The sequence below is a fragment of the Chrysemys picta genome, chromosome 7 (assembly GCF_011386835.1).
Source record: "Chrysemys picta bellii isolate R12L10 chromosome 7, ASM1138683v2, whole genome shotgun sequence".
Classification (NCBI taxonomy): Eukaryota; Metazoa; Chordata; order Testudines; family Emydidae; genus Chrysemys; species Chrysemys picta.
Window position 1 is genome coordinate 47022598 of NC_088797.1, and position 23165 is coordinate 47045762.

At 42.5% G+C, this 23165-nt stretch overlaps 1 protein-coding gene across 14 annotated transcripts in view; it reads left to right on the top strand.

The window, feature by feature from the left end:
* Window positions 1-23165, top strand: part of DOCK3 (dedicator of cytokinesis 3) — a 642920-nt gene that overhangs the window by 345358 nt on the left and 274397 nt on the right. For all 14 annotated transcript variants that reach the window (XM_065551338.1, XM_065551344.1, XM_065551339.1 and 11 more), the window contains exons 8-9: window positions 1705-1746; window positions 3086-3240. In XM_065551338.1, coding sequence (XP_065407410.1) covers window positions 1705-1746; window positions 3086-3240 — 197 coding nt within the window. The remainder of the gene's footprint in view (window positions 1-1704; window positions 1747-3085; window positions 3241-23165) is intronic.

Here is a 23165-nt window from a genome sequence, read left to right on the forward strand (position 1 = left end):
TGTCCATGGGGAGTGCTCTCACCATTGGGCCAAACATTACAAGGTGGAAGCAACATCACTATCACCACCTCCTCCTCTAGATAGGTTTTGTGTGGGATCTGATCTGTTAGGCGACCTCTGAGAATGCCTGCCAGATCAGGCCCTGCAAGCAAGATAGGAGAGAGAATGCCTAGTTTGAGGATTGAGGATCCCAACTGGGCAAAGGTCTGAGATTGCTGTGCACGTTCCCAGTGGCAGGTTTAAGGGGACTTTACCAGCAGACACTTATGTGACTAAATCCCTTTATGGATTTAACCTCTTGTGCCTCTTAGTGCATCTGAGGCATGCAGCAGTGGCTTACTCATTTCCACTTTTTTGTAGGTCATTGCTGTGTCCTATCAGATCATCAATACAGTGGCCCACTACTGTTAAAATGCAAATTCATTGACCTCCAATTGTATTATTTAATTTCAGTCTCTTGTAGAGTTTATTCTTTTGTATAGAATATCTTTCAATCCCATAAATAAAATGGCCTTTTTCCTCTGTTTTTATTCATTTTTTCTGACTGCAAGACTCATAAGAATGCTATGATTTGGAGATGCTGTTGCTGAAGCTCTTGGTTTGTTGAATTTCTGTTCCTGCAACTGCTGCCATTTTGACAACAAATCATGCAGGTTTTGCTAGGTAGTGTGTTCGGGTTTGTCAGAACAACAAAGTCTTAGACATGTCTGAAAAGGATAGAGTAAGAAGAGAGGGGGAAGGACATAAGCTATTCTGTTGATCATGTTGACAAGATATTTCATTTTTTAAATACTAAAGTTAAAATGAATGTACATAATGAGGCATGGCAAAATCATTAACAAGACATTAAAAAAACAAAACTCTGAAACCTCAGTTTAGATTTAGATTAATATTTAAATCTCTCCTCTGGAGATTAAACAGGCACAGTTAGAGACTTGCAGTCCATTTTCTGATTATAATATTACCCTTTAGCATGAAAAAACAGGATCATCCCCTGAGATGTTGCTCTTACTACAGATGTTTTTGTACAGGTGTTGACTATTTGAGATTAGTGAAAATGTCTTCAAATGTTTACTGGAATTTCATTTTGTATCACACAGTCCAGATCTGTGCAAAATTTGAACATGGAAAGTATCAAACAAAATCACCTTCTTTCTAGGCTTCCATCTCTGTGGAGGATTAAACAACTGTATCTATCCTTAGGGTAACACATAGTAGATGGGGATTAATAACAGTAGGGTACTCCTGCATTTGGATACCTTAAAGTACTCAATGTAAGAAAATGAAAAAGGGCCTTTTTAAATTAAATACAAAGACAATTTTAAATGCTATCAAGTCTGTAAGAGCCTTTTACATTCAAAGTTAAGGCAACACCACCCTTAAATTATCTCGGTTAAGTATAAAAGGTTTGTCAGAAAAAGCTAGTGGTATTGGTGTATGTCTTAATGAATAACACAAATAAAAGAAAATCATTCTGAATTATGAAAATAAACTGAAAAATCAGTTTGCTGTGATCTCAGAAATGTCTAGTATGTTTATGATAAAGGACACAGTAACAATTAGAGGAATACATAGAAGAGAGTACAGACAGGAGAATTTTAGGTTGAAAATTAATTTTTAAAAATAGTGGTCCAGTGCTGTATAAAGTGAATACAAATGTTTCTCATATAATAATTTATATTTTTATTCTTTTTTCCTCCACAGCATTTATCAAGTAGGCACAGTGTCCAGCAAAGCACAACACAGGTAAGATGGCTACAGAACCCTACCATGATGTCTTTTTTTCTTTGAAGTCTGTGATAATGTATCTGAATGTAAAGAAATAATGCAAATTGCTGACTGACTGATACATATATAGAGTCTTTCATCCAAAGATCTCAAAGGATCATTCATCCTTCCCCTGGGTCCCTCTCCAGCCTATGTCTAAGCCTCCTTTACCTCAACTCAAGCTGCTGCTCTTAACAGGGCTTCTGCCATGGAGTCACCCACAAGTAACAGCTACAGGTCTCTCTCCTCTCCATCCCCACACCCTTTCCCCTAAAAAGCTGCCTTTTAATTAGCCTTACTGTCACCTAGTTCCCGCTTGGTCACAGAATCTCTGGAATCGGAATGGTACTTCCCAACATTTCCAGCTTTAAATGACTGGGGCTTCTAACCGGTATTGTAGGTTGTGAATGCACCCTGTTATACCTTGATTTATTGTAAAATTTTTACATTTAGATTGTAACTTTAAAGATAGGGCAAATTTGAAAACTAAAATCTTAACATTGTCCCTGTAAGGAGATACATTCCCAGCTCATTCTGAACAGAATTGGTTCAAATTCATTGTTGACCTGCACATAGTGTTTTTATTTACACCAGTGCAAAATAGAAATAAAACACTATCAAATCAGAATGGTAGTATTTTACATGTGCTTTCCACTGGTATAAATGATGTAACTGGTATTAGGCCCAAATGTACACCCTTCTTGGGATTTGGCTCTTTTGATTACTCAAATATCAATAATAAAGGATCACCACCACCACCCCCAGCCTAAGCTTTCTCCCTAAATTGTTCCTAGACTTTCCTAACAGAGACTTCTCTATTTTAGACCCCAAATCCCTCCTTCCCCCTAATCTCACATAGCCAGTTCCACATCTCTCATCTCCAGGGTGGTTAATGAGCTGCAACTATTATAAAAAGTCAGCAAGAAGCAGTTTCTGAAGCATTTTTTTTCAGAATTCTAATACCTGCTAACAGTGTGACTCAACAAGAAGAATTGTATTTTCTGGAATCAGGAGCACTGGCTGAGAAACAGAATAGATGTAGTCTGTTTGATGGTTAGATAAATTGATTTCAGATTGGTAACACCACACATCATCTTTTCTCTGTTTCCAAATCCACCGCAATGAAAAACAAATATATAAGTTAAAACTAGAAAAACTGAAAACACATCTGCCATACGTCTCTGATGTAGCACCTAATTCATGAGGCTAAACTTCTACTCCATGGAGAAGGAAGAACTGAGTTATGACTCTGCCATGTGAGTTATGTGCCCCTTATTTGTGAAAAAAATAATACTTGTTTTTGATTTTTAAAAATCAGGTGGATACGATTCGTCAGCGTCATGGGGAAGCTTGCCGTATGCCAGTGCCCCACCACTTCTTCGTCAGTCTAAAGAGCTTCACCTATAATACTATTGGGGAGGACACAGATGTCTTCTTTTCTTTGTATGATGTTCGAGAGGGCAAGCAGATCAGGTAGGACAATATCAACCTCTTGTTTGCTTTTCATCACATGTGGAAGAATGTGAATTCAAAGAATACAAAGCTTGGTGAAAAATGTCTGAACTACCTCCTCTCACTCTTGTCATGAGGAATTTTGATAGATGAATTCAGCAACTGGCAGTTTTGTGATGCATACATCAAAATATCAATGTATGGTGTTTTTTGTGTGAGAAGTGCAGTTCTCAGGAAAGTGGGTGACTCAGAGCATTGACTAACAGTAGACATAGCATGGGCAGTCATTGTACAAACGTCCAGATCAGTCCTAAAGCTTAGTCTTAAACAAGTTTTCTAATGTAGTCCAGGTCTTGTGCAGAGTTAAAGTTGTTACTCTGTAAAAAGTGATAATGCTGATTTGTGCCATGTTGTATGACAGTTTTGAAAGGAGCCCAGCTGTTTGTGTAGGTGCTTGGCTGAGATCATCAAACTCTCTTTCCCTTCTGATCTAAGAAGGATCATAGCGGATTGGAGAGATGCTAGAATTACCACAATAACTCGTTTTCCTCACTCTGAGTTAGATATAAATATATAAATATGTCTGCAGGTATCCATTCTTCTGGCCAGTTTGACTGTACAGTATGTTATAGGCAGCTGCTAGAGCAGAGGTCCCCAAATTGTGGGGTGCACCCCCCTGAGAGGGTGCAGAGGAGCATTTGGGGGGTCATGGCAGGCTGGGCTAGCCCCAGGGAAGATGGGGCAGGAGCGCCACCCAGCCCTGTCCCCAGTTCTGCTCTGACCCCACCCCCAGCCATGTCACCTGTTCCCAGCACCATGTCTGACCCCCTCCCCAATCTTGGTGCGGCTCCGCGCCCGGCCGGGGGCTCAGCTGCCACTCCGGTCCTGCCCTCAGCCCCTGGCCGGGGAGGAAGCAGAGACAAACCCAGCTGTGGGTCTGGCCACGTCTCCATTCCCAGCCCAGGGATGGGAGCGGAGCTACACCTGGCCATAGGCCTGCCTGTGGCTCTGCTCACGCCCCAGCCTTGGCCCCTGGCGAGGCTCCAGCCCTAGACCCACCCGCAGCTGTGGCCCCAGCCTCGGCCCCCTTACCCCATCTATGTTCCCCCCCAGCCGCAGCCCAGCTCCTGGCCCTGGCTTCAGGGGAGGCCAGGGGGCCAGGGAAGCACTACCCTCAAAAGTTTGGGGACCACTGTACTAGAGGTTTCAATATGATATGAAATAGGTCCTATTTTTTCCTTCTCATAAGTGGTCTTTGGTAATACCAGGATGAAAATTAACAGAAAATGACCACATCAAGTGCCTTGTATTTGAGTAGTGCAGTTAGTATATGTCTTTATCAAGAAAAGTCATTGAGACACCATATGCTGAAGAAAATGTTGCAGGAAAAGGTCTAGTACCACTGGGAATCCTTGACACTTAACTCTTATTGATGTCATCTTACTCCTGCACAACAAAAACAAGTGATGAAAACTGCTTAGAGAGAAAACTAAAGATTCCAGACTAAAGCTTTTTAAAATTCTAATTATAGGATAAAATGAAGCTATCATCTGCAATTCATTTGAAAAAAGCAGCACTGATAAATCATTCTTTTGAGTTTTGATTAAATTATGTCTGGATCCATGGACAGAGATATTTAACATTTGCCTAAAGGAATTTTGTGCCACTGTGATCACAACTGTCTTGTACATTTTGACAGATTTAAATGTGTCCCAAGCTGAGGAAAAAAACAGATTTCAGAGCTCTTTCTGCCTTTTGTTTCATTTTGAAAAAAATATTCTTCCAAAGAAGTTGTGGGGTAGAACAACTAATATTTGGGACTCTCCAGAGTACTAAAAAAAGTAGAAATATTGGAATACCCTACATAAATCAGTTAAGTCTTATAGTTAAACAAATGTGTCTGCCACCAATTAGCTGGGCATCTTCAAGAATACTTTTAAGGAATGTAGGGAGGGAATCTGACCTGATATTGAGTCAGCTGTTTGATTCCCTCTATCCATAGGAGTTATTAAAATACTTATTTTGGTCTGGTCAGAACACTCAAAGATATGGTCCTCCTCAAGAGAATAGAACAAAAAATAGTTGTCACCAAAAGTTTAGTGTGAGAATGGCACATCTGGATACTTAAAATAAACAAAACTATTCAGTTTCTATAACAATTAACTGAAGTGTCAGAAACTGCTGAGTTCAAGAGCAGCAGTCGGAAATGGGCAAGACAGATGTGCAGCTAGAAAATAAGCTTGTGCAAGGCCTCCAATGGCTTCAGACAGAGAGAAGTTGTCACATAAGAGACCACACTGGCTTAACCAGGAGATCTTCAATTATCTGAAACTCAAAAAGGAATCCTACAAGAAGTGGAAACTAGGTCAAATTACAAAGGAACAATATAAACTGCACAAGCATGTAGGGATAAAATTAGAAAGGCCTAGGCATGAAATGAGATTAAACTAGCTCGAGACATAAAGGGTAACAAGAAAACATTCTACAAATACATTACGAGCAAGAGGAATACCAAGGACAGGATAGGCCTGTTACTCAGTGGCGGGGGGAGACAATAACAGTAACTTTTTGGTGTTTCAGTTTTCTCCAAAAAGTGTATTTGCGATTGGACTTCTAACATAGTGAACGCCAGTGAAAATGGGGTAGGATCAGAGGCTAAAATAGGCAAAGAACAAGTTAAAATTACTTAGAGTTAGATGTCTTCAAGTAGCCAGGGTCTGATGAAATACATCCTAGAATACTCAAGGAGCTGACTGAGGAGATATTTGAGCTATTAGCAATTATCTTCAAAAAATCATGGAAAATGGGAGCGATTTCAGAGGACTTGAAAAGGGCAAATATAGTGCCAATGTACAAAAAGGGAAATAAGGACAACCTGGGGAATGACAGACCAGTCACCGTAACTTCAGTACCTGGAAAGATAATGGCACAAATAAGTAAGCAATCAATGTACAATTGCCTAGAGAATAATAAGGTAAGTAACAATGAGCATGGATTTGTCAAGAACAAATCGTGTCAAACCAAGCTAATAGCTTTCTTTGACAGGGTAACAAGCCTTGTGGATGCAGGAAAGCAGTAGATGTTGTATATCTTGACTTTAATAAGCCTTTTGATACTGTCTCTCATGACCTTCTCATAAACAACTAGGGAAATACAACCTAGATGGAGCTACTATAAGGTGGGTGCATAATTGGTTGGAAAACTGTTTCCAGAGAGTAGTTATCAGTGGTTCACGGTCAAGCTGGAAGGGCATATCATATGGGGTCCCACAGGGATTGGTCCTGGTTCTGGTTCTGGTTCTCTTCAATATCTTAATCAGAGATTTAGCTAATGCCATAGAGAGTACACTAATAAAATTTGCGGACAATACCGAATTGAGAGGGGTTGCAGGTGTTTTGGATGATAGGATTAAAATTCAAAATGATCTTGAAAAACTGGAGAAATGGTCTGAAGTAAATAGGATGAAATTCAGTAAAGAGGAATGCAAAGTACTCCACTTAGGAAGGAACAATCAGTTGCACACATACAAAATGGGAATGGACTGCTTAGGAAGGAGTGCTGCGGAAAGAGATCTGTGGGTCATCGTTGCTTACAAGATAAATATGAGACAACAGTGTAAGACTGTTGCAAAAAAAGCAAACATCATTCCTTGGATTTATTAGCAGGAGTGTGGTAAGCAGGACACAAGAAGTAATTCTTCTGCTCTACTCTATGCTGATGAGGCCTCAACTGCAATATTGTGTCCAGTTCTGGGCACCACATTTCAGGAAATATGTGGAGACATTGGAGAAAGTCCAGAGGAGAGCAACAAAAATGATTAAAGGTCTAGATAACATGACCTATGAAGAAAGATTGGAAAAATTGGGTTTGTTTAGTCTGGAGAAGAGAAGAGTAAAAGGGGACATGATAAAAATCTTCAAGTGCATAAATGGTTGTTATAAAGCAGAGGGTGATAAAATGTTCTCCTTATCCACTGAGGATAGGACAAGAAGCAATGCGCTTAAATTGCAGCAAGGGAAATTTAGGTTGGACATTAAGAAAAACTTCCTAATGGTCAGGGTAATTAAGCACTGGAATAAATTGCCTAGGGAGGTTGTGGAATCTCCATCATTAGAGGGTTTTAAGAGCCGATTAGACAAACATCTGTCAGGAATGTTTGACATTCTATACCTTGGGGGAGTGTCGTGGAACACCCATATTCCTCATTTTTATATAATCGTGATCTTACATATAAAGCATGCCTTGTAATGTATCGGGGAAAAGTTATGATCTGCTGAAAGTCCTTTTTCTATCCATATATGTATATCATTAATGCATATGAAGTTATGAGAATTATGTTGTCTGGTTGTCACTAAAACATTAAGTTGGGGATTCAGACAGATATTAGTTTCCCAGAGGCAACAGCAAGGAAAGTAACCAGTGCCCAGGCGGGGTGTGAAACAACCCATCAACAACCATTGTCCAGCAAGGAAGCTACAATTCAATGACTCACTTGCATAAGTCCATACCAGGGGAATTGCTCAACCTTGCCTGGAGACTCAGCAGTGGCCACCCAGACATACCTGGACTTGTGTTTTCCAAGCACATGGACTGAGGGCATAAAACAGACACAGTGACCACATGCTGGGCCTTTCTCCTGCCCCCACCTATGCAGGAAGCAACAAAGACACTCCGAAGATGACAAGACTCCAACCGAGGAGATTGGCCCAGGTTTTTGGGACAAACCTGTATATTAAGGACTGCAATATCCAGTGGGGTGAGAAAAACCTGGTCATTCTAGTTGTTGCCCAGTCTAATAGGATTGAGAGTTTAGACTGTGTGCTTATATTTTATTTCTTTTGGTAACTAACTCTGACTTTTGCCTATCATTTAAAATCTATCTTTTGTCATCAATACATTTGTTTAACTGTTTATCTTTACCATTGAGTTTGTATGAAGTGTGTGGCAAAACTGCTCAGGGTACAAAGGCTGGTGTATATCCACTTTCCATTGACGAAGTAGTGAACCAATTAATAAATTTGCTCTGCTCATCTTGAGCAGTGCAAGATGGTGTATTCCTGAGGTACAGTGCTGGGAGCTGGGGGGATTTGGCTCTGGTGCCTTTCTCTGTGTGATTCATGAGTGGCTCTGGGAGTATTCATGCTATCTAGCTGGGTGTGGGGGCTCCACTTGCTGTTGTGCTGAGTGATTACAGCTCCTGGAGGGGCTTTCTGCTTGTCACTAGCAAAGCTTATCTCCAGCCCAGGCTGGAGAGAATGGTCCCACAGTCCCAGGTTGCACCCTGGGGATCCCATCACAGGATGGTCTAGATAAAATGCAGTCCTGCCTTGAGTGCAGGGGACTGGACTAGAAGACCTCTCAAAGTCCCTTCCAGTCCTATGATCTTATCATTCTATGACCCAGTTCAGGGAAACATTTAAGGGTATGCTTAAATCCTTTTGAATTAAATGTGACTTCATCCTTAAGTGCTTTGCTGAATAGGGATGAAGTTACCCACAATCTTTGTTAATCATGTGCTTAAATGCTTTGCTGAATCAGGGCCTGAATGGCAACATCTGTGGGAATGGTACACAAAGGAAGATGGGAAAGACCTGAAGAGGCTTTTTGTATAACTGGCAACCAAAGGAAGCTGAAAATAATGCTGACCATAAAGAGGAAAGTACAACGGCTTCTGAGATACTTGAATGCATACAAAAGTGCCTCAGAAATGCAAACAGTTGTTATCGTGCTCTTGGGGTTGTACCATGCACCAGTGAGCATCTGTAGTGACAACAACATAAGTTTTAATATTGCCCTAACTTCCCAAAGGAAGAGGTGCAGGAAGACTGGGATGAGAGGCTGAGCTGCACTTAACTGGTTGAAGACAGGAAATTATCTTTCCTATACCAGAAAAGAAAACAAAGATAAATGTTTCTTTTAAAGTAGATATAAAAACATCTTTTTAGCTTTTGAGCAATAAAGGCCCCCCCCCTCAGTATGCCTTAGAAAATAGTCAAATATTCCCCTGAGTCAATGGCTCAATAGGCTGACGTAGTTAAGGAATGTCAATGTCATAGCCAACAGTATACAAGGGGGTGATGCAGCCAGCATCATGTCCGTCAGCCCTAACTGGATGGATCAGGTACACATTTTGCAGCTGAATGAACTGGAGGTGGCCTTTCAGTATGAGATTGAGCAAGACTTTAATCCACGAGCTTCAAGATTCTAGTCAAGTGCCTTAACCACTCAGCTACTACACCTATTTTCTATTGGAAAATAGTACATCAAAGTAAAACCAAGCAGACCTCTGTGCATTCAGTTCTCAATGAAGAGAACAGACTGCTTTTCTTAGTTATCCCCAGGCTGAAGGTTGGATGGTTCCCAGCAAGCATGTGTTAAGCATATAGGCAGTCATAAACCTTGTTGAAGCTGGTGAGAATGATGGTTGCTTTGTTTGGTGAAGCTGTGTCTGGGAGTGAGAAGCTGCCAGAAGCAGACAGAGACAGAAGAAGAAAAGCCAATGAGTCATTAAGAAAAGCACTGGAAATGTGGCTCTGAGAGAGCTTTTTGGACAGAGTGCTGGCTAGAAAGAGGCTTCGAACTGTGAGCAAAAAAACTGTCTCCTGTTATTTGATTCCTATTGGGAAACAGGATTTGTAAATAAATTGGATTGCATCAAAGAAACACCTGACTCTATCATCAGTTTCTCATCCTAATGGAAACAAACTGTAGGACCCCAAACATTGGCTAATCACTCGCACCAGTAACTGTGTGTTCTTTTGATATGTGTGAATCCCACTGTAGGTATGCATATGCTTCATGCAGGGAAGATCAGATTTTTTTGGCTAGCAGTGTATGTTGAGGCTGCGGATGGCCCAGGTTACTGTGCGAGGACATAAACGGCAAAGTGGCTGTGACCCTCCCTCAGTTCCATCTTACTGCCTACAACAGTGAGAGAGAATCTTGTGGTGTACTACCTGCTAGCACTCTTATCATGAGCTATTTTTGTTTAACTTCTGAAAATTTTCATGATCGCCTTCAGTCCTTTAGTTTTAACATCTTGGATGGAATAAGTCTCTGTCTGGATCAGATTTCTTGAACCAGACCACCCTTTTACAGATCCCCCTTCCATCCTCACTCCCCCTGTACAAGGACCTCAAGATGGCAGACTGAAAATCTGCAGGCTTCAAGTCTTGTTCATCCTGTGATGGACTAATTCTTCTCACAGACAGGTTATGCGTGGGTGAATGCTATACAGTTGTTTGGTTTGCCTCTCCTGCATTCGTACTCAAAAATTGAAAGAGCCAAGCCTGAAGCTCCATCTCTTGGAGCAGTCAATGAGATATCTGTTTGATATTTTATCAGCCTCTGAATCAGCCATAAATGAGGGACTGTTAGACCAAGCAAGAGCTCCGAGGTAGGCGCTCGCCACTACAGCACTAATGGCAAAGCGTATCAAGAAAAGATACCAGGTTTGAGTACTTCCCGGGTTCAAGTACTTCTATTCACACTCTGACCCCAGATCTGTAGTGGTCGTCGATGTCCAAGAGCATTGTTCCAACTACAAGTGGCTGTCAGGCTCTCCTAGACAAATACAACTTTTTAACTTGGGACAGAGTGATACCATTGGTCAACAAGCTCCCTCTTGAGCTCAGAGCAAGGACATCATAAAAGAGGGCCAGCTTTTGTGGAAAATGGCCCTGCAAGCCACACTGGATTCAGTAGACGACATTACGAGGTCTTTGGCCACTGCAGTGACCAGGTTTTCCTCATGAAGTACAAACCATGACCAAGAATCTGCAAGTTGAAGGATAGAGACTGCAGACTACAACTTCACTGAATAAAGAAAAATTGCAAGTGGCAAACCACAATCATTAGTCTGTATCTCACACATAGGGAGACTTATGCACTAGGGATACCTAAAACACACAAGTTGTACTGCTTCAACTATACCAGAATAGTTAAAGCAATACAGCCCCCATCCCCAATGTGGATGTAGTATAGAGGTGCTTTATAGTACTATAGCTGTTCCTGTATGGAAAGAGAAATAAGCTAAACCGCTCTAAGGTACTATGACATGGTGTACCTAGCTTTTGTGGCTTCCTACAGGAAGCCACACAGTCATACTAAACCATGTCCCAGGAAACAGCAAAGTGACAGGAAAGGAGCAGCGAAGGTGGGTGCTTCAGGCCTGCCTAGAGAAGCAGCCAATGGAAGCAGCCAATCAGAGTCCAGTATGCTCAGATAAAAGGAGCTGCAGGGTCTTAGCAGGTCAGTTCCTGGCTGGGACCAGAGGAGTGAAGAAAGGTGCTTCTCTCTGGCTTGGAGATAGCAACAAATATGAGGACGGTGGCCCTGAGATAGGGCTGGAGATAAAATGGGCCTGGTAGGAAGAAGCCCAGGGAAATAGCAGCAACAGATTGGAGTAAGCAATCTCAACTATACATATAAAATCATGGGGTCTAAATTAGTAGTTACCACTAAAGAAAGAGATCTTCGAGTCATTGTCGATAGTTCTCTGAAAACATCTACTCAATGTGCAGCGGCAATCAAAAAAGCAAACAGAATGTTGGGAATCATTAAGAAAGGGATAGATAATAAGACCGAAAATATCATATTGCCTCTATATAAATCCATGGTACGCCCATATCTTGAATACTGCATGCAGATGTGGTCACCCCATCTCAAAAAAGATGTATTGGGTTTGAAAAAGGTTCAGAAAAGGGCAACAAAAATGATTAGGGGTATGGAATGGCTTCTGTATGAGGAGAGATTAATAAGACTGGGACTTTTCAGCTTGGAAAAGAGGCTACTAAGGGGAGATACGATTGAGGTCTATAAAATCATGACTGATGTGGAAAAAGTAAATAAGGAAGTGTTATTTACTCCTTCTCATAACACAAGAACTAGGGGTCACCAAATGAAATCAATAGGCAGCAGGTTTAAAACAAACAAAAGGAAGTATTTCTTCCCACAACCTGTGGAACTCTTTGCCAGAGGATGTTGTGAAGGCCAAGACTATAACAGGGTTCAAAAAAGAACTAGATAAATTCATGGAAGATAGGTCCATCGATGTCTGTTAGCCAGGATGGGCAGGGATGGTGTCCCTAGCCTCTGTTTGCCAGAGGCTGGGGATGGGCGACAGGAAATGTATCAGTTGATGATTACCTGTTCTGTTCATTCCCTCTGGGGCACCTGGCTTTGGCTCCTCTTGGAATACAGGATACTGGGCTAGATGGACCTTTGATCTGACCCAGTATGGCTGTTCTTATGTTCTTAGAGGCTTTTTAGCAAGAAAACCAACAGTACCTTACACTTACTCAAGGACTGCCAGGTAATTCTATGCTCGCTTGGATTTAGACATCTCCAGTGAAAGCTGGCTAGATCGTCAGGCTCAACGGGTAGTGATCAATGGCTCCATGTCTAGTTGGCAGCTAGTTTCAAGCTGAGTGCCCCAAGGGTCGGTCCTGGGCCGGTTTTGTTTAATATCTTTATTAATGATCTGGAGGATGGTGTGGACTGCACTCTCAGCAAGTTTGCAGATGACACTAAACTGGGAGGAGTGGTAGATACACTGGAGGGTAGGGATCGGATACAGAGGGACCTAGACAAATTAGAGGATTGGGCCAAAAAAAACCTGATGAGGTTCAACAAGGACAAGTGCAGAGTCCTGCACTTAGGGCGGAAGAATCCTATGCACTGCTACAGACTAGGGACCGAATGGCTAGGTAGCAGTTCTGCAGAAAAGGACCTAGGAGTCACAGTGGACAAGAAGCTGGATATGAGTCAACAGTGTGCTCTTGTTGCCAAGAAGGCTAACAGCATTTTGGGCTGTATAAGTAGGGGCATTGCCAGTAGATCGAGGAACGTGATCGTTCCCCTTTATTCGACATTGGTGAGGCCTCATCTGGAGTACTGTGTCCAGTTTTGGGCCCCACACTACAAGAAGGATGTGGAAAACTTGGAAAGAGTCCAGCGGAGGGCAACAAAAATGATTAGGGGTCTGGAGCACATGACTTATGAGGAGAGGCTGATGGAACTGGGATTGTTTAGTCTCCAGAAGAGAAGAATGAGGGGGGATTTGATAGCAGCCTTCAACTACCTGAAGGGGGGTTCCAAAGAGGATGGAGCTCGGCTGTTCTCAGTGGTGGCAGATGACAGAACAAGGAGCAATGGTCTCAAGTTGCAGTGGGGGAGGTCTAGATGGGATATTAGGAAACACTATTTCACTAGGAGGGTGGTGAAGCACTGGAATGCGTTACCTAGGGAGGTGGTGGAATCTCCTTCCTTGGAGGTTTTTAAGGCCCGGCTTGACAAAGCCCTGGCTGGGATGATTTAGTTGGGAATTGGTCCTGCTTTGAGCAGGGGGTTGGACTAGATGACCTCCTGAGGTCCCTTCCAACCCTGATATTCTATGATTCTGTGAGTGTACTGCAAAATTTGCACCATCAGCTACAGCACCAGCAAATACAACCTACGTTGCCCGACTGTAGTCAGCCAGAATATCACTGTAAAAAGCAGCAGAGATACACTTGAGGACATCAGTCTTCCTCAGTTCCAGCAATGCACAGCACTCTGCTCACACACCATCAAATTTGACAGATTGTTTGAGAGCTACAGCAGGGCCAGTCTATGGAGCACCTCTTTCAGAAGCCTCACCCCATTCCATCAGGCATGCTCAGACATTACCGCCAACAAATGGGTGCTGAATATCATCACCCATGGCTATACCATCCAGTTCCTTTACCACCTCCTTCCCTATCCTTCTTCAAGGAGCCCTTTTATGGGAGCCTTTTTACAAACTTTATATTCTTCTTGCAAAGAAAAGATGGGGTCTTTGTCCTGTGCTAGACCTGAGGAGACTCAACAAATACCTATACTGTCTCAAATTCAGGATGTTAGGGCTTGCCTCCTTTGTTCCATTGCTCCAGACTCAAGACTGGTTAGCAGTTCTTGACTTATAGGACATGTACTTCAACACTGCCTGCAATCCACGTGGCACACAGGACGTTCTTCAGGTGATCAATACAGGGTTCTGCCTTTCAGACTCTCCATGGCACTGAAGTTTTCACCAAGTGCCCAGCATTGATAGTGGCACATCTAAGGAAACAGGAATTTCATGTCTATTTGTACATAGAAGGGTTGGCTGATCAGGAGCAATCCCAGGATTAAGACAAAGACAGCCCTAAATTGAGTCCACTCCCTGTTCTCTCAGTTAAGGTTCCTGGTGAACTTAGAAAAATTGCGTTTCACGGTATTCTAGATGATAGAATTCATAGGACCCCTATTTGACTCATGGTTAGCATGAGCAGCTCTGCTGGAGGGTAGATTCAGGTCCCTTCAGGAGCTTTTATATTACATAAGAACAAGACCATACACAATTTTTTGCATGTTCCTGCGGTTATTAGCACACATATCTGCATGCATATACATGACGCCACTTGCCAGACTTTGCCTGCAGCCAATACAGTACTGGGTAAGGACAGTGTACTTCCAGGCAAGTCACTGTTCCTCTTTGAATGATTGCACTAGTGCATTCCACTATTGGTGTATGTGCACTCAGTGAACTGAAACTTTTTCCCTCAGTGGTTGGGTGGCTTGAGCTCCCCCTGCTGCTGTGTACCACTGTGTGCAGGTATAAAGGGGAGATCCTCCCCAGCCCTTCTCAGTTCCTTCTTACCACCCATGATGGTCATTGGAACTCTGTTCTACACCAGGACAGTTCTTCTCTCAGCCTTTGTGAACATAGCGTACACATGTATTTAGTTTAGTTTAGTTCCTAGTGTTGTTATGATAGTTAATAAGTTTTAGTTCTGTTATTTAAAAAAAAGTTTTTCAGACTTCTTGTTTCCCCATTTGGGTTCTTTTTTCCTAGTCTCACTACCAAAGTATTCCTGGTCACCAGGTTTCAAGCCATATGCTTCTTGCTCCAGGCCTATGCCGGTGAGCAACCTGGACAGTTGCTGCCTGAAATGGTTGGGAGTGGCTCACGTGAATGACTGATGCCAGATTTGCAGGGAGTTCAAGCCTAGGATGAAGGATAGGGAGGCTACGCTGAAATTCCTGCTAATGGATGCAGCACTCAGGCCACCATTGAGCTGTGCCAGTCTGAGTCGGTGCTGAGTGCTGCAGCTTCAAAGAGAAGCACATCTCCAGAATTAGCGGAATCCCAGTACCGTTCTTCCTCGTCCATACTGAGGAAGAAATACAAAGCTTCTAGAGACGAAACCAGAGGAAGGTCTCCACCCTCTTAAGTCTGGTAAGAGGGTTGAGAAGGAATTGAGTAGAGAGCATCTGAAACCTAAGCACTCCTCCTCCAAATCCGTGCCTAAGTTGGCACAGTCGGCTCCATGCCACAAGGGGCACCATCAGGCCCAATGCTGAGAGAGGCATTATCAACTTCTTCTGCACTGCAACAAGAGACCATCTTAATGCCAACTACTGCAGTGGCATTTGTGGCAGCAAGAAACCTGCTTTGCATTTTGGTGCTGGTGTCTCCATCCTTACAAGAGTCCAGTCCCCCGGCACTGTGGCCAGTGATTCAACCTCCAGTACTGCTGTTGCTTGCTTCCCAGATAGGCAACCTCTTGGTACCCTCTAAGAGGAAGCTTGCTATGATGGCATTGCTCTGCTCATTGCCTGGCTCCCAGCATCAATCCCTGGCACTGACGGGATCAGCTCTGCCATTGTCAGAGGAAAGGGAATCTTTGGGTCATATGAATCTCAACCATGAAGCAAGACCCACAAGTCTATGCACAGATCCTTTCTTCCTATTTACCATGGCAACCCTGCAGTGGGACCCCTGGGAATGCCCTGCCTCATATCAGTGGTTCTTTTGGAACCATTGGAGATTTCCCCCAACTTCCTGATCTTCCCCACACTGTGTATATTCAGTGTCCTCATCTAGAAGGGTGGGTCTACACAGTGAGCAGCTCTGTCCCCCGAGTCGAGTACCAGGCGCGGTACCGAGCATCCCGGAGGAGGTTCCAGAGTCACAGCAATAACCAGTAGAGGAGATTCTATCCCCTCCAGTCTTGGCTTCCTCTTCATCTTCACCAGACAAAGCCACTTTGTCCAGCAAGATTTCACCTCCTCCTGATTTTAAAGCTCATCAGGAGTTGCTGAAGACTGTGTTCCTTTAAGGTGCGCGCCTGCGTGGCCACAGAAGAGGGCATCAAAGGCTGCGCACCTAATTAGTGGAGCCATGCAGGCATGCAGCCACAGGTGTGCCTGGACCCTGGAGAGGATGTGTAAGAAGGTGAGGTGGGGGGAATAAGGGGTGGGTGGGGGCAGTGGGGTAAGGTGGGGGTGGGGAGCTTGGGGCGTGTAGGGCTGAGGTGGCCAGGGAGAGACACCTCTCCCCCAACCCCAGGGCTCTGGCAGGGAGAGAGGAAGAGGACTCCCCCAGCTCTGGGGCTGTGGCATGGAAAGACGCCTGTCTCACCCAGCCAGGGCTGAGGCGGGGAGAGAGGGCCCAGGGGAATCCTCTCTCCCCTGCAGCCCTGAGGTTGGAGGTGCCCCTTCAAATCCACAAACCTATCCCTCCCAGGAGGTAGGGTTTGTGAGACTCCAATAGAGGTCGGTGTGGGTGACAGAATCATCTCTCTGTGTGACCACAGCTCCCACTAGCATCATTTTGCCACCATAGCAGTCTTTGGTGTGATGCCTTTTCTCTCTTGGGCTGCCTCAGCTTCATTATGGTTATAACTTTTAAAAATATATATTCTATCTCAGTTTTTCGTTTCTACTGGTGGCGCACATCCGCACATTATCTCAGAATTAGTGCTGCACAGAACAAAATTCATTCCGCACATGGATGGAAAAAATTAGAGGGAACATTGGCTGAAGAGAGTGGCTGCAGGCTTAGGACAAAGGGGTCAGGCAGTCTTCGCATCATCTAGTTGACATTTTATCACTGGTTGGTCCTTCTAAGGTAGCTCTGCCAATTAACAAGGCAATCTTAGAGCCTATAAAAGCTCTATGGCAAACTCCATATTTGCTTTCTCCCACCTCAAAAAGAGCAGAAAGAAAATATTATGTATGCTCAAGCTTTGAGTACTTCTACACTCATCCACCACTGGACTCATTAGTTGTGATAGCGGCTAGTGAAAGAGTATATCCAGGGCACCAAGCTGCCATCCCCAAATAGAAGAGCGCTAAAAGGCTGGACTTATTTGGAAGAAAGATTTGTTCAACACAGCTCCATATTGCTAACCAACAGGCTCTGCTGGGGCAGTACAACTTTAATTTATGGGGCTCCATGGAAATGTTCAGAAAACTGCTACTGGAGAATGCTAGACAGTTCTTTTTCCTAGTCAATGAGGGTAGACTAATTGTGAGAACATCACTATAGGTGGTGCTACCAGGAGTTTAGTTCAATTCTTCACCAAGCACTATTTCCTGGGATGTGTATGGACAATCACTTGAAGAAAGAATGGTTACTTATCCTACAGTAACTGTGGGTCTTAGAGGTGTGTTGTCCACTTGTATTCCATGATCTGCCCTCCTTCCCTGCTACTGCGGAGTTCTTGCCAAATAGGTTCAGTATTAGTAGGGTGACTAGACAGCAAATGTGAAAAATCGGGACGGGGTGGGGGGTAATAGGAGCCTATATAATAAAAAGACTTCAAAATCGGGACTGCCCCTATAAAATCCAGACATCTGGTCACCCTAAGTATTAGGGAAGGAATTGGAAAGCCACTGTGGTTACCCTGCCCTTGATGTCCTTGGCTGTGGAGCATGGGAAGGCATGCAGGGCACAGATGTAGCCCGGATGAACACTGATGCTCAGTATCAGAGGGGTAGCCATGTTAGTCTGGATCTGTAAAAAGCAACAGAGAGTCCTGTGGCACCTTTAAGACTAACAGATGTATTGAAGCATAAGCTTTTGTGGGTGAATGCCCACTTCGTCGGATGCATGTAAACTGCTGCTCAGAAAGATTCCGGTCTCATGAGCACGGCGCACATGCACACCAGAAGTGGAATATATGTGGACAACACATCTCAAATCACAGTTACTGTAGGATAAGTAACAATTCTTTCCTAGCATCACCTTGCACTCTCCTCCCCTCCCCCCCTTTAAAAACAGGGATTCTGGGGGTCTTGATATTTTTTATTGTATCATATTTGGATTGAAATGGGAATGATTGAGTTTTTTATTGTTAGCATATTTGGACACCTAGCAACAGGCATAATAGGGAAAGACACCTACAGAGGCATTTACTTCCATAATGACAGATAAGTGACTGTGTACAAGCAAAGAAGCTGTCATTATGTGCTCAGCAACCTCCTACATACAAACAGTGGTGAATTTCTGCATTTCTACCAGGTAATTGATGCTAATACAGAATGAGATAAAAAGAGAAACTGATGGCCAGGATCTCTCTTGATCCCTCCGTGCTTTTCCATGGTGTTATGACATCCATTACTTTCCCTATAAACACATAATATTAAAAAGTGTAAATACTTGAGGTACATACACCGTTTTAGATTGGTGGGAATATGTCACAGGGTGACACTGGCCATTTAAGATGGAAGAGGCCAGTGCTCCTGAGACTGGTCAACTGACCCCTGGTTGGGCTTCAGAGGGCACCTGGGCCATAGAGGTGCTTGATAACAGACACGGAGAATCAGGAAGTGGCAGGTGAGAGCTGCCTGAGAAAGGAAGTGGCAGGTCAGAGCTGCCAGAGACAGAGAAGTGCCATGGAAAGCTTGGGAGAAAACTGCAGAGGACCCTAGAGAGAAAAAGCTGAGTTCTGATAAGAGCTAGAAGAGAATTGGTTGGAACTGACCAAAACTGGGGAACTGACCAAAACTCACAAGCAAAAGGCTTGGGCAAAGAACCCTAGGAAAACGGGAAGATCCAGCTTGATCAAGGGAAGCTGAGCCCATAAGAAAAAGGATTGTTATTGGAGGGTGCATCCCCAGGTTTACACAGAAGACTCATAGTCAGGGAGGCCTGGGAATTGAAACACTGTAGGAGGGGAAGCCCTCTGGGCAAAGACCTGAGCAGAGCTCTGCAGGAGGAGTCAGGAACAACAGTTTGGTCCTGAAAGGACATTCCCTGAGCAAGGCTAGGACTCTGCAGAGAGCTCTCTCATGGGAGACCTGTTTGGGGGGCTGTGGTAGAAGAGTCTAGTCACTCAGGTGAAGGCCTTGGAGAGTGATGTCCTGGAACAGGAACTAAAGGAACTGGGAGCTGGTGAACTCTTCAGTGGGTAACCTGAAAGTTATGTCCTTGGAGATAGGAATGTACCATTTATGTGTTTTACTGTGGTAACTGGAGAATGGTTTTACCATAAGGATTTTGGGGAACTACTGCGCTCATGTATATGAATACATTATGCCCAAAGGTAGCACTTTGTATTGGACAGTGAGAGAGAGTGCATTCCTCTTACGGGTAAACTGTGGCAGGTATCCATGTTGTGCTGTGGGCTGCTGCAGGAGGCTGCTCAAGGAGGGACCACCCTGTCACAAAGGAAATGGATGAATTCTTCTAGACATATAGCAGTTTTAAGATGTAAAACTAAAACTGATGCATAGGACTTGTCTATACTGGGTAAAATGCATTGTTTTAGAAAATATGTTTTAATCTGCCTAGTGTTAAACATGATGTTGTCTTTAGTGGCCTTGTCTAAACTTTTCACTTCCTTGCTTTTGTGGAATTGTGTCAAGTGTGTAATCTATGTAAGAACCTTAACTGCTTCCAAACAAAAAGGTTTTTATATTTGTGTGTATGTATTCTGTTCCATTCAGGTTCTAGCATTGCACTCATTACTGTGATATCTCATCACCACACTAATCTTTTTATTTTCTGGGTTCAATTCCAGTTACTTTAAGTAGAAATAGATATTTTTAGTGGACTGCAGAAAATAGAGGAAAAAAAACGAGTCCTGGTGGTACCTTAGAGACTAACAAATTCATTTGGGCATAAGCTTTCGTGGGCTAGAACCCACTTCATCAGATGCATGAAGTAAAAAATACAGGAGCAGGTATAAATACATGAAAGGATGGGGGTGCTTTACCAAATGTTAGGTCAGTCTAATGAGATAAATCAATTAACAGCAGGATACCAAGGGAGGAAAAATTACTTTTGAAGTGGTAAGAGAGAGCCCCATTACAGACAGTTGACAAGAAGGTGTGAGTAACAGTAGGGAGAAATTAGTATTGGGGAAATTAAGTTTAGGTTTTGTAATGACCCAACCACTCCCAGTCTTTATTCAGGCTTAATCTGATGGTATCTAGTTTGCAAATTAATTCCAGTTCTGCAGCTTCACGTTGGAGTCTGTTTTTGAAGTTTTTTGTTGAAGAATTGCCACTTCGAGGTCTATTATTGAGTGACCAGAGAGATTGTTAATTGAATAAGTCATAAATAATGCTTCTAAGCAGACCCCCCCCCCAAATTAGTTACATGATATGGGTTAAGCAAGATAAAAACCTGTAACTCAGCTACAGCATTTGTTTCCAGTTTGAAAGGTATGTGTAGTCCCAAGGAAGTCTTTCCAGTGTAGCATATCTCAAGGATTGAATGATCCGGGTTGAATTTCTGTGCTTTATAGCAAACACATCTTTGTCTTCCCTAAAACTCCACTAATTTGGGTTAGTGGTTATTCATTATATCATCTCCCCCAAATCAGTTAGGTTTATTTCCTGCCACAAAAATACTTGTCTGATCTCAATGAATATTAGACCATCTCCTTTTTGGCATGTCTTTTTCAACACTGCATGCTTAATTCTTGCTTGATTTTCTTCAACCTAACAACTCCCAATCCACACCTTTGGAGTACAGACAGGTGCATAATATGCATTTTGTTAATCATTTTGGAGTACAAGAAGAATGAAAAAGATACTCTGGATGCTACCCAGAGCCTCAGCTAATTGGGGATTTGACTTCGTACATGCATACGTCACAGCATAGAGAAGGGATTTACCAGATTTCTGGCTGTGCTGCCCTTCTTAGACTTGTAAAAGAAAGAGAACATTTTATTTAAATATAGGAAGTTTTTATTGGTGGTAAACAGCAAAGTACTACTAACAATCTATTCAGCTGTTTTCTTCTCACTTTTTCTTCTGCTGAATACATTTGTTAGGAATAAAGTTGTAATGAAGAATGGGTGAACATTTGATATGCTTCCACCGTGTGTGTAGGTTCCATACACTTAGGACTTGTCTACACAGTGGGGTAATGCTAAGTACAAGGATGGATTTCTAAAGCACACTAATATGTTTTTCATTAATTGGTGGCTGTAGACCCTACTTTTGCACACCAAAAATTATCTACTGTGCTTTAATGTGGTACACTAGGGAACTTTTAGTGTGTGCCGGCAGGGTCCACACAAACCAGCTAATGCACAACATGTTCATGTACTTTATAAATCATACCCCCATAGTGAACATTATTTCACTTTACATACATGCCCTAAGGTTTTATTGAAGAATCGTGACAGTCTTCATTTATTTTTTCAGTTCTTTTGTTATTAGTGATCCAAGTATTTAATTCAGAGGTTATGTTCTTGTATGTGCTCGACTGCCCTTTTGGCCTGACATTTGAGGTGTGGATCTTTTGGGGATACACAGCCCCAAAGAAGTCACTTGAGAATCCAGGGAAAGAAAGGCAATTGAAATTAATTTAATTCCAAAACTAAGTGGAGCAGGGAATTTAGGCACCTTTTCATGCAGATCTATTTTTCCAATAGATGTATAATCTTATTCAGTTTATGGATCAAAAGGCTGACGTGTTTTTACAGAAGATCAAAAAACTTGAAGAATCCGTAGAAAGTATTGTAAATGAACAAGTAAAGGTTTGGACCAATCTTTTGAGCATTGTCCAAAATGTACTTCTAATCTGAATAGTGACTCTATCAAATGGCACTTTCTTGTTCAACATATACAGTCCCTGTGAAAAAAAAAAGTATAATTTTTTATTGCTGTTGGCACAGCAGAGCTGCATGGCTATTTGGAAGTGATTCTAATTCTTCTCACAGATCATCAGCTGATTGCTTAAGTAATTCCTATGGCATGGCTAAATTATACCCTCACTTACACCTTTGAAACTCTATTGAATATACTGGGGTTACACAAGACAACCAGGAATACTATATAATAGAGTAGGACTCTGGTTAAAATCCCTGTTTAATCCCATTTTGAAGCAACCATCTTTTAAACTTCCAAGTCCCATGAGTCTCATGAAAAGCTTGACAGAACATTTTACACATGCTCTGAAGAATTTATTTTTAAATTTTCACTTACTATGAAGATGTGTGTATTGATGAAAAGAAGATCTAAATAAGATATGGGAATACAACTAGAAGATTCAGGTACCTTTTAATTGGAGTCAGATGTACCTCTGGAATATGTGTGTGTGGATTGTTGTGAGAGGACTGTTTGGGTATCTGCCCCACCATACATTTCTCACCACATTAAATTGACCACTATAGTGCCAAACTATGTCTGGCTTTTAAATATTGAAATACTATTTATTTTTGCCTTACACATTCCTAGCTTCCAGAAAGGATGAGTTAGCATTGTTGGATGGTGGGTAGCATGAGGGGTGTCAGTAAGAAATGGCCATTTTAAATGTCTGAACATCTCTAGCCTACATGTTTTTAGCAGTAGCACCAATTTTGTTTTGCCTGATTTTTAGATACAGGATTGCAGTGAAGATTGGCACTTAAGAACATTCTTAATGACAAAATAGCTAGACTAGAAAATATCTGTGCCAATGACAGCATCGTGTTTGTAATATATAAAATGTGTGTATGTGTGTATACACATACACAAACACATATGTATGTACACATATATATTAAACAAGAAAGACATAAAATGTGCATTATTAAAATTGCAAAACCAAGTACTCAAAAGTTAGCAAATGCCAATATGAAGGTTTCTTGTGCAACCTTAGTTCAGCCACCTTCTGCTTATGGATAGTGATAAACACTTTAATTACATGATCACATACTATTTTT